This window comes from Cebus imitator, unplaced genomic scaffold (assembly GCF_001604975.1).
Source record: "Cebus imitator isolate Cc_AM_T3 unplaced genomic scaffold, Cebus_imitator-1.0 Scaffold47, whole genome shotgun sequence".
Lineage (NCBI taxonomy): Eukaryota > Metazoa > Chordata > Mammalia > Primates > Cebidae > Cebus > Cebus imitator.
Window position 1 is genome coordinate 329,596 of NW_016107362.1, and position 16,870 is coordinate 346,465.

General features: G+C 40.1%; 1 protein-coding gene and 2 non-coding genes across 7 annotated transcripts in view; all 3 read left to right on the forward strand.

Annotated features, from left to right (window-relative positions):
• UGDH (UDP-glucose 6-dehydrogenase) overlaps positions 1 to 16,870 on the forward strand; it is a 29,085-nt gene that overhangs the window by 4,460 nt on the left and 7,755 nt on the right. For 3 of the 5 annotated variants that reach the window (XM_017527252.2, XM_017527251.2, XM_017527253.2), the window contains exons 2-9: positions 2,496 to 2,664; positions 6,961 to 7,062; positions 10,304 to 10,504; positions 10,871 to 11,068; positions 11,487 to 11,634; positions 12,735 to 12,829; positions 16,215 to 16,345; positions 16,583 to 16,716. In XM_017527252.2, coding sequence (XP_017382741.1) covers positions 2,503 to 2,664; positions 6,961 to 7,062; positions 10,304 to 10,504; positions 10,871 to 11,068; positions 11,487 to 11,634; positions 12,735 to 12,829; positions 16,215 to 16,345; positions 16,583 to 16,716 — 1,171 coding nt within the window. In that variant the 5' untranslated portion in view covers positions 2,496 to 2,502. Of the gene's footprint in view, positions 1 to 2,492; positions 2,665 to 6,960; positions 7,063 to 10,303; positions 10,505 to 10,870; positions 11,069 to 11,486; positions 11,635 to 12,734; positions 12,830 to 16,214; positions 16,346 to 16,582; positions 16,717 to 16,870 lie in introns of all 5 variants that reach the window. The other 2 variants (XM_037737999.1, XM_017527255.2) reach the window with 2 other exon arrangements.
• On the forward strand, positions 6,631 to 6,737 carry LOC119471028. Its single transcript, XR_005200017.1, has one exon. It is a non-coding gene; the product is annotated as a U6 spliceosomal RNA (small nuclear RNA).
• Positions 9,296 to 9,402, forward strand: LOC119471029. Its single transcript, XR_005200018.1, has one exon. It is a non-coding gene; the product is annotated as a U6 spliceosomal RNA (small nuclear RNA).

Sequence of the window (16,870 nt, forward strand, 5' to 3'; positions counted from 1 at the left end):
TGTCACCAGGCTGGAGTACAGTGGTGTGATCTCAGCTCACTGCAACCTCTGCCTCCTGGGTTCAAGCAGTTCTCCTGCCTCAGCCTCCCAAGTAGCTGGGACTACAGGTGCATGCCACCACGCTCAGCTAATTTTTGTATTTTTGGTAGAGATGGGGTTTTACCATGTTGACCAGGATGGTCTCGATCTCTGGACCTCGTGATCCACCCACCTTGGCCTCCCAAAGTGCTAAGATTACAGGCGTGAGCCACCTCGCCTGGCCAAAATTCTATTTCTTTTAATAGTTTTTTAAAAGTCATGAGGGGCCTGGCACGGTGGTTCATGCTTGTAATCCTAGCACTTTGGGAGGCTGAAGCGGGTGGATTGCTTGAGTTCAGGAATTTGAGACCAGCCGGGGCAACATGGCAAAACCCTGTCTCTACTAAAAATACAAAAATTAGCCCGGTGTGGTGGTGTGCAGCACCTGTTGTCACAGCTACTTGGCTGGCTGAGGCACGAGAATCACTTGAACCCAGGAGGCAGAGGCTGCAATAAGCTGAGATGGTGCCACTGCACTCCAGCGTGGGTGACAAAGTGAGATCCTGTCTCAAAAAGAATAAATAAATAAAAATAAAAGTCATGAGGGATCAGACTCCATGAGCTGTCATCTGCAGCACTAAAAGATCAATGTATAAGTCAGATTAGTAGTTTATTAACACAGGCTACAAACAGTCCAGAGTACTTACATGGATGAGTCAGCTCATTTTCTTATAGTAGGAAAATCTATCCAGAGAACCAAAAGTTATAACGTTGTTTAATACAGACTCAAGTCAAAATTGGAAAATCTTAATTATATGCTTTGTCTTTTTTCATAATAGGGATATTCTTCTTGCCAGGCATCCAAATTAGGCCAGCCTTCCAGAATGTGTTCTCTGATTCATGCAGGAGTATACTAACAAATTCTTAAACTTTCTGATTACCATTTTCCTTCTCTTTGCAATCTGTGAATGGGTTAGATTAGATGATATCTGAGGTCTTGGCAAGGCAAAATCATTTCTTTGCTTCTAAGAATAAGATCAGTTTGATAGTTCTCATTATAACAGATAAATGGACATACTTATGTATAAATCAGTTCCTTGTAATTTTGATTAGTGTGAATCAATTTACCTAATGCTTTTGAAACCTATCAAAATCTGTGTAACCCACTTTTCTGCTGGCATTGGGAAGAAAAAAATCTGTGTAACAGCTTTGGTAATTACAGAAATTACATTTTCTTTAACCATCTTATGGTTTCCGATTAAAGTTGAAATGGAGTTTAAGATCACTGCCTAGTACCTAAAAATAAACTTCAAAAGCCAAATTTGTGTGTAGGGCATATAATCTCAGAGGCCAATTCTGGACTGTGGAACCAATCTTATTCTATATTATCATAATCTAAACCTGTTATAAACTCATCTTTGGCTGGGTACAGTGGCTCATGTCTGTAATCCCAGCACTTTGGGAGGCTGAGGCGGGTAGATCACTTGAGATCAAGAGTTTGAGATCAGCCTGGCCAGCATGGTGAAACCACGTCTCTACTAAAAAAAAAAAAAAAAAAAAAAAAAATTAGCCAGGTGTGGTGGCTCGTGCCTGTAGTCCCAGCTACCTGGGAGGCTAAGGCAGGAGAACGGCTTGAACCTGGGAGGCGGAGGTTGCAGTGAGCCGAGATCGCAGCATTGCGCTCCAGCCTGGGCGACAGAGCAAGACTTTGTCTCAAAACAAAACAAAAAAAACCTTCATCTTTGTACACTAGCATTTATTTAAGCAAGAATTGTACAAGTATGTTCATCCTGGAACTTTCAGCAATCAAAATTGTCCTAGTGTATTATAGGCCTAAGAAAGATTTTATTTTTTTTACTTTCTAAATATTAGGTCATATAATCTTTGTGGCTCCCCTTCAGTAATATCAGTTACTGTAGTTTTTTTCCATATGTTTTATGCTAGTGCAGCTGAGAACAGGCTAGGTCGTCCAATTGGAATGTTATATTTTATTTTTTTATTTTTATTTTTATTTATTTTTTTTCAGATGGAGTTTCGCTCTTGTTACCCAGGCTGGAGTGCAATGACGCGATCTCGGCTCACCGCAACCTCCGCCTCCTGGGTTCAGGCAATTCTCCTGCCTCAGCCTCCTGAGTAGCTGGGATTACAGGCACGTGCCACCATGCCCAGCTGATTTTTTTGTATTTTTAGTAGAGATGGGGTTTCACTATGTTGACCAGGATGGTCTCGATCTCTTGACCTCGTGATCCACCCGCCTCAGCCTCCCAAAGTGCTGGGATTACAGGCGTGAGCCACCGCGCCCGGCCGGAATGTTATATTTTAAATCTCTATTTTCGTATTTCCTCAGAGTGAATGTAGGAAATCTTTCTAGATATCTGTCATCTTGACAGTTTTTATAAAGTGTAATGAATGTACAATATGATCTCTTTGAATTTTCTGTTTTCAATATTAGAACAATCTTACTGTTTTCCTTCTAGTACAATCATGTTTGAAATTAAGAAGATCTGTTGCATCGGTGCAGGCTATGTTGGAGGACCCACGTGTAGTGTCATTGCTCATATGTGTCCTGAAATCAGGGTAACGGTTGTTGATGTCAATGAATCAAGAATCAATGCATGGAATTCTCCTACACTTCCTATTTATGAGGTAAACATATTAAACAACTCTGTTTTTATGCTCTTTGTTTTCTGTTTTATTAAATAATTTATATGCACTATCAATGTAAAAAATAAGTGCAACTGATAAGAAATTAAATTTTAAAAATCTGGATATAAAACATTATGGACATTGGCCAGGCGCAGTGGCTCACGCCTGTAATCCCAACACTTTGGGAGGCTGAGGCAGGCGGATCACGAAGTCAGGAGATGGAGACTATCCTGGCTAACACAGTGAAAACCCATCCCTACTAAAAATAGAAAAAATTAGCCAGGCGTGGTGGCACATGCCTGTAGTACCAGTTACTTGAGAGGCTGAAGCATGAGAATCGCTTGAACTTGGGAGGTGGAGGTTGCAGTGAGCCGAGGTTGCAGTGAGCCGAGATTGCACCACTGCACTCCAGCATGGGCAACAGAGCAAGACTCTATCTCAAAAACAAAACAAAACAAAACAAAACAAAACAAAAAACATTATGGACATTAAAACACATTACTTTGGGTAATGTGGGTGGGAAAAATGACCAGAAAGAAGTCTATCAGAATGGTTGTGTTAGTGCGTGAGATTATGGGTAATTTTTTCTCTTCCCTGTTTTCTTTTTCTTTCTTTCTTTTTTTCTTTTGAGGCAGAGTCTTGCTCTGTCGCCCAGGCTGGAGTGCAATGGCATGATCTTAGCTCACAGCAACACCCACCTCCCGGGATCAAGTGATTCTCCTGCCTCAGCCTCCCAAGTAGCTGGGATTAGAGGCGCCCACCAACACACCTAGCTAATTTTTGTATTTTTAGTAGAGACAGAGTTTTACCATGTTGGCCAGGCTGGTCTTGTACTCCTGAACTCAGTGATCCACGTGTCTCAGCCTCCCAAAGTGTTGAGATTACAGGCATGAGCACCATGCCCAGCCTTTTTCCCTTTTTTCTAATTTTGTTTGTTAGTATCATTGCCATATTATAATAAAGTTAAAAAGTGGTATCCTGTAAAAATAAACTGTTCTTATAATATGAATGTAAGTTTAATATATTTTTGGATTATTATACTAACATCAGGCAAACCTTAGATGGATAAATGGCATCTTTCATATTTAGAGTTTAGTGCCAGAAATATTTTTAACTGGAATTTCAAAATTTTGTGAATTTAGAGAATTTAGAAAAATATGCTTCTAACTATTTTACTGAGCTATCTCAGTTGCCTTTTTTTTGTTGTTATTTCCCTGAAAAATGAGTTCATATTATGCTTTTGAAACTCAACAGGAAAGCATTTGAAAATTTGATGGTAGCATTTGCTAGCTAACATTAATATGTTTATTTTTTTTTCCCCCAGAAAAGCTTGGTTATTTTTAGTTTATTTTTTCAGACAGAGTTTCACTATTGTCACCCGGGCTAGGGTGCAATGGCACGATCTTGGCTCACTGCCACACCTGCCTTCCGAGTTCAAATGATTCTCCTACCTCAGCCTCCTGAGAAGCTGGAATTACAGGTGCCTACCACTACTCCTGGCTAATTTTTGTATTTTTAATAGAGACAGGGTTTTGCCATGTTGGCCAGGGTGGTCTCAAACTGCTGACCTCAGGTGATCCCCTGCTCCTTGGCCTCCCAAAGTGCTGGGATTATAGGGATTATAGGTGTGAGCCATTGCGTCCGGCCAAAGCTTGTTTGTTTATGACTGTTATCAACCATAGACTGTAATTGCGTTAGGCCTTCAGAAGGAAAGTCACAATCCAGTTTTATCTCTTAAGTTAGGTCTGCCTGCTATCTATAGGAATATAAGATATGGGAATCTATGGAAAAGCACCCCGAGAGTAGAAGTCACTCAACAACATAGATATTGTTTGAAGCTTCTCCCCTAAGAGAGAGCTTCAGGGCTTTAGGTCTGTTTTCTTTTTATTATGGATAATTTCAAGCATGTAATTAAAGATAATAGTACAATGAATTTCCACGTGCCTATCACCTCGTTTCAACTGTTATCTACATGGCCAGTCCCCCTTCCCAACTACCACCATGCTAGTTATTTATAATTTCATCCATAAATACTTTATCATGTATCTCTAAGAGATAATTTTGTTTTTCTTTGAGACAGGGCCTTGCTCTGTTGCCCAGGCTGGAGTGCAGTGGCCTGATCTTGGCTCACTGCAACCTCTGCCTCCTGGGGGGGCTCAAGTGATCCTCCCACCTCAGCCTCCCAAATAGTTGGGACTACAGGCACACACCACCATGCCCAGCTATTTAAAAAAATTTTTTTAGTAGAAATAGGGTTTCACCATGTTGCTGAGTCTGGTAGCCCATAATAGTTTAATCCTCACAGTTTCCTCTCCTTTTTTTCTCTTCTGTCTATTGGTTGAAGAAACCAGTTTGTTTATTGCCTAGAAATTTTCACAGTCTAGACTGGGCACAGTGGCTTATGCCTATAATCTGAGCAATTTCAGATGCTGAGGCGGGTGGATTGCTTAAGGCCAGGAGTTTGAGAGCAGCCTGGCTGACATGGAGAAACCCCATCTCTACTAAAAATACAAAAATTAGCCAGGTATGGTGGTGTGCGCCTGTAATCCCAGCTGCCTGGGAGTAGAAGCACAAGAATTGCTTGAACCTGGAAGGTGGATGTTGCAGTAAGATACACTGCATTCCAGCCAGGGTGACAGAGTAAGACTCTGTCTCAAAAAAAAAAAGAAATTTTTCAGTCTGGATTTTGCTGGTTGAGTTCCCTTGGAGTTTTTCAACTTATTCTTTATTTTATGTAAATTGGTAGTTAGATCTACAGGGACAGGTCCAGCCAGATTTAGGCTTGATTTTCTTTTTGTAAGGACATTTGTTAACTGGTTTTATACTCCTCCATATTTTTAACATAAATATATCTCTTGTTAAACTAGGAATTAAAAAAAAAATAAAACAGTTTCTTGTAATAGGATTTAGAAAAATATACATTTATTTAAGTATAAAGAATAAATTGACTTTCACAGCCGTTGTATGGCCTGAATTATTGGGGGTAAAAAATGTGCAATCATAATGACAATGCAAAGTAGATTTGCCTGAAATCACAGAGGACCTTGAATTTTCTGAAAATTGTGTTCATACTCAGAGTTAATAGTTAACTCTTATGAGTAAGGCACATGGTAAACAATGACAAAGCATTAAATGAGCTGCTCTTCTGACTGTAGCAAGTTCAATGGCAATTTCCATTTTGCTTTATTTAGTATACTTATGAAGCAGGGCATGCTAGCCTACTCCTACAATCCTAGCACTTTGGGAGGAGGAGGCTGGAGGATTGCCTGAGCCTGGGAGGTCAAGGCTGCAGTGAGCTGTTGTCATGCAACTGCACTCCAGCCTGGGGGACAGAACAAAACCCTGTATCAAAAAATAAAATAACATAGACCAAGTGTGGTGGTTCATGCATGTAATCCCAGCACTTTGGGAGGCTGAGGCGGGTGGACCACCTGAGGTCAGTTTAAGACCAGCCCGGCCAATGTGGTGAAACCCCATCTCTACTAAAAATACAAAATTAGCCCGGTGTGATGGTGCATGCCTGTAATCCCAGCTACTTGGGAGGCTGAGGCAGGAGAATTGCTTGAACCCGGGAGATGGAAGTTGCAGTGAGCCAAGATCTTGCCACTGCACTCCAGCCTGGGTGACAGAGAGACTGTCTCAAAAATAAGTAAAATAAATGGGCTGGGCATGGTGGCTCACTCCTATAATCCCAGCATTTTGGGAAGCTGAGGCAGGAGGATTGTTTGAGCTCAGGAATTTGATATCAGCTTGGGCAACACACTGAAATTTTGAAACCCCATCACTACCAAAAAAAAATACAAAAATTAGCCAGGCGTGGTGGCACCTGTGGTCCCAGCTACTGGGGAGGCTGAGATGGGAGGATTGTTTGACCCTAGGAGGCAGAGGCTGCAGTGAACTGAGATTGCACCACTGCACTCCAGCCTGAGTGACAGAGACCCTGTCTCTATTAAAAAAATAAGATGTGTGCTCCCTTCGGCAGCACATATACTAAAATTAGAATGATACAGAGAAGATTAGCATGGCCCCTGTGCAAGGATGACACACAAATTCGTGAAGCGTTCCATATTTAAAAATAAATAAATAAATAAATAAAATAAAAAATAAAAAAATAACATGTGCACTTGTGGCTTTTGGTATATGATCCTTAACTTTTCTACAAAGGTAATTTGAGAGCAACCTACACATTTAAATTACCATATTACTCTCCCCTTTAACAAAAGTAATTCTATATGATTAGGTTATCTCACATAACTGGCAAGTTAGATGTACAATTCCTTTTCTTTTTCTTTCTAGCCAGGACTAAAAGAAGTGGTAGAATCCTGTCGAGGAAAAAATCTGTTTTTTTCTACCAATATTGATGATGCCATCAAAGAAGCTGATCTTGTATTTATTTCTGTAAGTATTTTCCTTTGCTATGTGAATTTTAATGTATTCTTGCCTATATAAAAGTTTTATCATATTTTAGTAGTAAATCCATTGGTATTAAGCCTCAACATTGCTTAGTATAGAGTTGTCCAGTTGCATTTTGGTTGTCACTTTGTCTAACAGTTCACAAAACCCCATAATCATCTGGTCAAATATGTCATTTCAAGTCATTGAACAAATAAACTCAAAGTTTTAATCTGAGATTTAGAACTAGGAAATGCTGGTAACATTGAGAGCACATGTGATGATAGTATATTTCATATTTATTTCATCATTTCTTGTTTCCAGTGGTTGGCAGAGGTGAGATGAAGAAAATCAGTTTGCAAACTTGGAGGCATCTCCTATCTAAATGAATTTTACATTGTTTATAACTTGGCATATGTTGGTTACACTATCAGGCTAACCAACAGATACCTTTGCCTCATAATGTGGCTGAACTGTCCTACCTTTATAATGAAAAAAACAGAACCAACACTTGAGATTAAACTGTAGTAATTCAATATTTGAACCAAAGCAACTTATATCTTGCTGTCCAAGTAACCATCTATTCTGTATGTAATGATATAGCTATCACCAGCTGAAAGCTGAGGAGGGTGTTATATGACTTAAGATCTTTACAAACTGGGCATGATGGCTCATGCTTGTAATCCCAGCACTTTGGGAGGCCAAGGCAGGCAGATTGCTTGAGCCTAGGAGTTTGAGACCAGCAAGGACAACATGGTGAAATCCTGTCTCTAATTAGCTAGGCATGGTGCTGTGTGTCTGTGGTCCTGACTGCTTGGGAGACTGAGGTGGGAGGATTGATTGAACCCTGGAGATTGAGGCTGCAGTGAACCATCATTGTACCTTGCACCCCAGCCTAGGTTACAGAAGGAGACCCTGTCTCAAAAAAAAAGAGAAATAATTCAGCCTCCTCTTTTTGACCTCCTTAATCACTTCAGAGAAACTGATGCAGCTTCTCTGACTTACCTACCCATCTCCTATTTAAACTTGCAGAAAGTTAGAGTAGAGGCATAAAAAAATAAGAAAATATTTTGGAGTAGGTACCCGGAAAAAATGAGTTACTTAGTCTAATTTTTAGGTGACCAGAGCCTGGAATGGTAATAGAATTTTTTGCAGAAAGGACATCTAAAAATAATGTTTTCGAATGCCAGACAGGAATCATTTTGTAGCAATCAGTTTTCAACTGTTTGATCAGACAGCTTCCCCTGATAAAGGAGTGCTGAAAACAACAGTTTTTGAAAACTCATCTCCCATCTCCAGCCAGTTTCACCCTACAGTATGAGCTGCCTTTGCCTTTCTGTACTCCATTACATCTAACTCTTGCCCTAAGTTGTTCCAGTGCATATAAACAACTTTTTCCTCCTGCTTTTCACACCTCAACTCAATCTTCAAGTTTCGATTTATTTTCACTTGCTTCCTTTATTTAGTCTCCCATTAGGTTATAATCTTATCAAGAGAAGAGAGTGATTACTCCTTTCTATTATTTCAAAAATAATTCCTATTCTCTTTAAGTTTTACACTTTTCAGAGCACTTTCATTTTGTCAGAGCACACTCATGTGTTAGTTTTTAGAGAGCCTGCTATCCTCATTTTCCAATGAGATCATTGAGGCAGAGGCAGCCACACTTCTCCAAGGTTACTGTAATCCAAAACTAAATGCCTAGACTCTAGGCTTATGATTTTTTTTTTCCCTATAGGAAAGTCTTTCTCCATTGGCCACGTGTGGTGTCTCATGCCTGTAATCCCAATACTTTGGGATGCTGAGGCGGGCAGATCACTGGAATTCAAGAGATTGAGACCACCCTGGCCAACATGGTGAAACCCAGTCTAAAAATACAAAAATTAGCTGGGTGTCGTTGCACGTCTATAATCCCAGCTACTCAGGAGGCTGAGTCAGGAGATTCGCTTGAATCTAGGAAGCGGAGTTTGCATTGAGCCAATATTTTGCCACTGCACTCCAGCCTGGGTGACAGAGCAAGACCCTGTAAAAAAAAAAAAAAAAAAGAGTCTTTGTCCACATAGTATTCTATATCCTGAAGACGATAGATAATGTTTAGCTTTAATGAGCTCAGAAAGGATATGTGAATGATACTGTAGATATTTTAAAAGGCTGTCAATATAGGACTGTAAAAATAGAGGAATAAAAAAGGAGGCCAGGTCCAGCATGGCTAAACTCCGTCTCTACTAAAAATACAAAAATTGTGCTCACTTTGGCAGCACATATACTAAAATTGGAACGATACAGAGAAGATTAGCATGGCCCCTGTGCAAGGATGACACGCAAATTCGTGAAGCATTCCATATAAAAAAAAAGAAAAAAAAATACAAAAATTAACTGGGCATTGTGGCATGCACCTGTAGCCCTAGCTACTCGAGAGACTGAGGCAGGGGGATTGCTTGAACCTGGGAGGCAGAGGTTGCAGTGAGCCAAGATTACTCCATTGCACTCCAGCCTGGGTGACAAAGTAAGACTCCATCTCAAAAGAAAAAAAAAAGAAGGCCATGTGTGGTGGCTCACCTCTATAATCCCAGCACTTTGGGAGGCCAAGGTGGATGGATATCTCAAGGTCAGGAGTTCGAGACCAGCCTGCATGACTTATGAAACCCTGTCTCTACCAAAAATACAAAAAAATCAGTGGGGCATGGTGGTGCGTGTCTATAGTCCCAGCTACTTGGGAGACTGAGGCAGGAGAATTACTTGAATCCGGGAGGTGGAAGTTGCAGTGAGCTGAGATTGTGCCACTGTACTCCAGCCTGGGCAACAGAGCAAGACTCCATCTCAAAAAAACAAAACAAACAAAAAAAAAAGAAAGGCGTTTTAAAGCTCATTTTTAAGGACTATAGTAATGTATACAATAAAGGGAATAAGAGAAGGCTTCTGTTTCATTTCAGATTGTGAAATCCTTTAGGATAACTGACTCATTCATTTGTATATTTTTAAGGCTTAACTGGAATCTGCCTGCCCTGGTTATCTGGCACACAGATAGTAGCTTCCCAACAAAAATTTATTGAATGAATTCTCTAGATGCCTCAAGCTATTTATTCTGATGATTATATTTATAAAATGTATTATTTCTGTAAATCTAATGGTGGATTAAATCAAGGCTACCGATGATTGGTAACTGTGCACTTGAATCAATAGTTCAGGGTATATCTCAAAATCACTATCTCACAGGTACTCTGTTATTTATCCCATATACTTTCATCAGGTGAATACTCCAACAAAAACCTATGGAATGGGGAAAGGCCGGGCAGCAGATCTGAAGTATATTGAAGCTTGTGCTAGACGCATTGTGCAAAACTCAAATGGGTACAAAATTGTGACTGAGAAAAGCACAGTTCCAGTGCGGGCAGCAGAAAGTATTCGTCGCATATTTGATGCAAACACAAAACCCAACTTGAATTTACAGGTATGAAAAATGAAGCATTAGATACTGGTTATTCTTATGTAAATACTGATGTGTTAAAGTTGCCCATAATTAATTCTAGCTTAAAACTTTCCAGGCACCTGAGGTCAGGAGTTTGAGACCAGACTGACCAATATGGTGAAACCCCATCTCTACTAAAAATACAAAAATTAGCTGGGCGGGGTGGCACCTGCCTATAGTCCCAGCTACTCAGGAGGCTGAGGCAGGAGAATCGCTTGAACCTGGGAGGCGGAGGTTGCAGTGAGCCAAGATTTCACCATTGCACTCCAGCCTGGGTGACAAAAGCGAGATTTCAGCTCAAAAAAACAAAACAGAACAAAAAACCTTTCCTTTGTATTGGGATTCCAGGTGCTGTCCAACCCTGAGTTTCTGGCAGAGGGAACAGCCATCAAGGACCTAAAGAACCCAGACAGAGTACTGATTGGAGGGGATGAAACTCCAGAGGGCCAGAGAGCTGTGCAGGCCCTTTGTGCTGTATATGAGCACTGGGTTCCCAGAGAAAAGATCCTCACCACTAATACGTGGTCTTCAGAGCTTTCCAAACTGGTTAGTATATAGCATTCAACTCTCTATTAAATTAAAGCCAAGCATTTATTTATTTTAAGCCTGATAAGCTACACAGATACTTTTTAATAGTAGTAAGAGGTTATGCTTGCACATTCAAATTATGAATTAATTTTCACAAGGGGGATCAAATATCAGAGTATAAAATAATCTGAAAAATTCTGAAATCTTAAAATAGTAATTTGGTTTTTATCACTGTTTCCCTTCCTTTACCCTTTTTCTTAATTATCTATCCTCTCTAATTTAAAACATTTTCCCTTACATCCATTGTCTTCTCAAATTGAGCCCATGAGTATCTTATATATCTCCCTCAGTAATCTGCATCAACTCATTGAAATACAAACTAGATGTATAAAATTTCTCTTTTAGTTTATCTTACTCTTCTCTATTTTTTTTTAAGGCGGCAAATGCTTTTCTTGCCCAGAGAATAAGCAGCATTAACTCCATAAGTGCTCTGTGTGAAGCCACAGGAGCTGATGTAGAAGAGGTAGCAACAGCCATTGGAATGGACCAGAGAATTGGAAACAAGTTTCTAAAAGCCAGTGTTGGTAAATTAAAAATTTTCTCTAATAAAAAGAGCTACTATTTACTGAAAGCATATTATTTGCCAGGTTCAGTACCAGCACTTTATATATCTCATTTATTCCTTATAACCTGTTAGGAAGGTGCTGTTATTTTCTTTTCAGAGATGATTCACACTCAGGGAAACTTGTGCAACTTGCTCAAGTCATGCAGTTGAGTAACCAGATGTTTCTGATGCCAAAGCCGTATTAGTCCTTATAGCATATTGGATTGCACTAGAGCAAGGGTGGAAAAACTATGGCCTGTGGGTCAAATCCAGCCCACAGCTTGTTTTTGTAAATAAATTTTATTGGAACACAGCCATGACCATTAGATTACATATTGTCTATGGCTGCTTTTGAGCTACAATGGCAGAGTTTAATAGTCTCAACAGAAACTGAATGGCCCACAAAGACTGAAATATTTACTGTCTGGCCCTTTACCATGAAAGTTTGCTGACCCAGGCCAAGCACAGAAGTTCATGCCTATAATCCCAGCACTTTGGGAGGCCGAGGCCAAGGCAGGCGAATTGCTTGAGCCTAGGAGTTTGAGACCAGCCTGGGCAACATGGTGAAGCCCCACCTCTACAAAAAAAATACAAAAAATTAGTCAGACATGGTGTTGCACACCTGTAGCCCCAGCTACCTGGGAGGCTAAGGTAGGAGGATCACCTGAGCCTGGGAGGTCAAGGATGCAGTGAGCCATGTTTGCACCACTACACTTCAGCCTGGGTGACAGAGTGAGGCCCTGTCTCAAAAAAAGAAAAAGTTTGCTGATCTTGTGCTAAAGTAAAGGATGTGGGGCAGTCATACTAGATGAATGAGAAAAAAATAGGGGATAAAAGGAAACAAAATGTTAAAGGTAGCCATTATGAAACTTTAGTTAGAAAATTATTTGGAAGTTACTTGTGCAGTTGTTAAGTTGCCTGCAAATTTTATACAATTTATAAGTCCATTAATTATCCATCTGAATTTTATTATTTAAAAATCTTAATATAAGCTTTCTGATTTAGTATAAAGAAATTTGTCACATGATCAAGTTGTCTTGTTCTTACATTAAAATATTGTTCATTTTTTTCTTTCTGCAGGGTTTGGTGGGAGCTGCTTCCAAAAGGATGTTCTGAATTTGGTTTATCTCTGTGAGGCTCTGAATTTGCCAGAAGTCGCTCGTTATTGGCAGCAGGTATTCATCTTTATAGTTGATTTCTGTTTAGCCAAGCATGGTGGTTCACACCTGTAATCACAGCACTTTAGGAAGCCAAGGCAGGAGCATCACTTGAGGCCAGGAATTCAGGACTGGCCTGGGAAGCATAGTGAGACCCCATCTCTACAAAAAATTTAAAAATTAGCTAGGCATGGTGTTGCACACCTGCTGTCTTAGCTACTCGAGAGGCTGAGGTGGAAGGATCACTTGAGCCTAAGAGTTGGAGACTCCAATGACTTATGATCTCTCCACTGCACAGTAGCCTGGACAACAGAGTGAAACCCTGTCTCTAACATAATAATAATAGAAGTTTAGCTTCTCATTAAGCACGTCACTTTTTGTCCATGAAATTTTTTTAATTGAATTTATTTATTCCAGGAACTCAACAATTAGTATATTCAATTTGTTTATTTTATGTTTATTTATTGGATATCTGCATTTTTTATTTATCTTTCCTGCTAATCAATGGTAATGGAAATTTTTGAGAAATCAGTATTCTAATTTTATAACTAAATTTGCTCCCAGAGTAAAATAAGAACAATTATCCTTAATTATAATTCTTCTCTCTCTCTTTTTTTTTTTTTTTTTTTTTTTTTTGAGACAAGGTCTCACTCTGTCACCCAGGATAGAGTGCAGTGGTGCCGTCGCTGTTCACATCACTGACGTCCTGTGCTCAAGCAGTCCTCCCACTTTAAGCTCCGAAATAGCTGGGACTTCAGGAACGTACCACCATGTCAGCTAATTTTTTTTTAAGTTTTTTTTTGTAGAGACAAGGTATCACTAAATTGCCCAGGTTGCTCTCGAATTCCTGGGCTCAGCAGTTCTCCCATCTCTGCCTCCCAAAGTGTTGGGAATATAATCATTAGCCACTGAACGTAGCCTAATTCTTTTCTACCTTGAAAGGCATAAAATCAAAATAAAGTAAGAACCTATATTGTAATGCTGGTTGAGCGTGGTGGCTCACACCTGTAATCCCTGCACTTTGGGAGGCTGAGGCAGGCAGATCACTTGAGAGCAAGAGTTCAAGACTGGCCTAGCAAGGCTGAGGCATGAAAATCACTTGAACCCAGTAGGCTAAGATTGTAGTGAGCCAGGATCATGCCACTGCACTCCAGCCTGGATGACAGGGCAAGACTTTGTCTCAAAAAAAAGAGAACCTATATTTTAATGCTTTTAAGTGGTTTTGTATCTGTTGATATTTGTTTTGGACCTTTCAGACTCACAGAGCCAAAATTAGAAACCCTTCCCAAATTGGAAGCCTTGTGAGCTCTGGAAGTAGAGTTGATGTTTATTAAATGCTTATCCTGTACTGGGTACGCTTTTGGGCACTTGGTATATAGTATCTTATTTAATCCTTGTCACTAAAGTATCCCCTTTATTAGATGAGGGAACTGACACAGAGATATTAAGTAATTTGCCCAAATTACTAGTCAGTATATGTGCCTTTCCCAAATATTTTCCCCCTGAGTTTATAATTTTTCAGGTTTCAGCAGTGGATATAGGAGGGAATCTAAAGAAATGCACGTTTCTTTTTTAAAATTTTTTAACTTTTTAGAGACAGAGTCTCACTATGTTGCCCAGGCTAGTTTCCAACTCCTGGGCTTAAGTGATCCTTCCACCTTAGCCTCCTGAGTAGCTGGGACTACAGGCACACCATGCTGCCTAATCAGAAATGCACATTTTTTTTTTTGAGATGGAGTCTCTGTCTGTCACCCAGGCTAGAGTGCAGGGGCTTGATCTCGGCTCACTGTAACCTCTGCCTCCCAAGTTCAAGTGATTCTCCTACCCCAGCCTCCCAAGTAGCTGGGACTACAGCACGTGCCACCACACCCAGCTAATTTTTGTATTTTTAGTAGAGACGGGATTTCTCCATGTTGGCTAGGATGGTCTCGATCTCTTGACCTCGTGATCTGCCCGCCTTGGCCTCCCAAAGTGCTGGGATTATAGGCGTGAGCCACCATGCCTGGCCAGAAATGCACATTTTTAAGGGAAAATAGATAGTGTCATTCCACCCAATCCATCATGATGGCTTTATCTCACTGTTCATTTTATGAAAAATACAGATAAACCCTTGATTTTCCAACACTTTGGGCTAATTGCTTAAGCTCTCAAGGTTTGATTGAGATCCTGGAAGCTTAAAGCCTTAAAAAAAGAAGTTTCTTTTGCTATGCCCACCTGGTCACCAACCTAAATTTAACAGATTAAGTGATCAGAAACTCTTATAACATTTAGTTAGTGAAAAACGTTGTCAAATGTTTGTGGTGTTATGGTTCATCCAGAGACAGCTAGAACTCTGCTTGTTGTTTGTTCCCTGTCCACTTTCCACTGGAACTTTGGTGAATAGTGGGCACAAGCAAATGAAGGTGTTTGATTGCTTATAGCTTTTTTCCACAGAGTTTAGAGACATGGGCTAAGGAGAATATGGTTTCCTATGTGCCTTATTTAGGCTGGTCTAATAGCTGAACTTCAAAAACTTGGGGGCCGGGCGCAGTGGCTCATGCCTGTAATCCCAGCACTTTGGGAGGCTGAGGCGTGCAGATCACGAAGTCAAGAGATTGAGACCATCCTGGCCAATATGGTGAAACCCCGTCTCTACTAAAAATATAAAAAATTAGCTGGGCATGCCTATAGTCCCAGATACTCGGGAGGCTGAGGCAGGAGAATCACTTGAACTCAGGAGGCAGAGGTTGCAGTGAGCCGAGATCATGCCACTGCACTCTAGCCTGGTGACATAGTGAGACTCCATCTCAAAAACAAAACAAAACAAAAAAACTTGGTTGTGTTCTCCATTTTTTGCATCTGCCTCAGCCTTATGCATGGAAAATCAAGCCAAATGAAATTAAAAATTTTTAGGATGGCTTTATTTTTTTCATTTTTGTTAAGACAGAGTCTGGCATTGTTGCCCAGACCGGAGTGCAGTGGCACGATCTTGGCTCACTGACACCTCTGCCTCCTGTGCTCAAGCCGTCTCACCTCAGCCTCCCAAGTAGCTGGGACTACAGGCACATGCCACCATGCCTGGCTAATTTTTGTATTTTTTGTAGAGATAGGGTCTTCCCATGGTGTCCAGGCTGGTCTTGAACTCCTGAGCTCAAGCAATCCGCCTACCCCGGCCTCCCAAAGTGCTGGGATTACAGGTGTGAGCTACCACAGCTGGACTTGGATGGCTTTAAGGAAGGGGATGAGTGGTTCTTTTTTTTATTATTTTTAAATCTATAGGCACTAAAGTTTGGTTAATTTTCGCCTCCTGTTAATATGTAAGCACTGTATTTGTACAATAGCACTCACCATAAAACTGAGTAATGTGTGTCACAGCCTGTGCCACTTTTAACTAATCATTGCACAATTGTACATGTAATTTCAGGTCATAGACATGAATGACTACCAGAGGAGGAGGTTTGCTTCCCGGATCATAGATAGTCTGTTTAATACAGTAACTGATAAGAAGATTGCTATTTTGGGGTTTGCATTCAAAAAGGACACTGGCGATACGAGGTATCAGTCTTTTAAAATATTTCAACCCCTTTGAGAGTGCGTTAACTCATCTTAATTTTTTGATTGATGGATGTTTACATAAAATACATATAAATATATAAAGAATAAAAATAAACATCCATATCTTCACCACTCAACCAGCTTAAGAAATAGAATCTTACCTGTATCTTAAACTCCCTGGTATTATAATATAATGCCATGTAAAGTTTAGCAATACTGATTTTTTTTTTCCTTTAGAGAATCTTCAAGTATATATATTAGCAAATATTTGATGGATGAAGGCGCACACCTCCATATATATGATCCAAAAGTACCTAGGGAGCAAATAGTTGTGGATCTTTCTCATCCAGGTGTTTCAGAGGATGACCAAGGTATGCTTTTGAGTCTCATAAATCATTTTGAGTACAAGCTTTAAAATTTGTTATCATCTGGGAACTTTAGGTTGTTCAGTTTTATCATTTATATCATTGGTATGCCCTCTTTTAAACCTCATTTCTCTGAAATGAAAGTCTTTTTTTTTTTTTT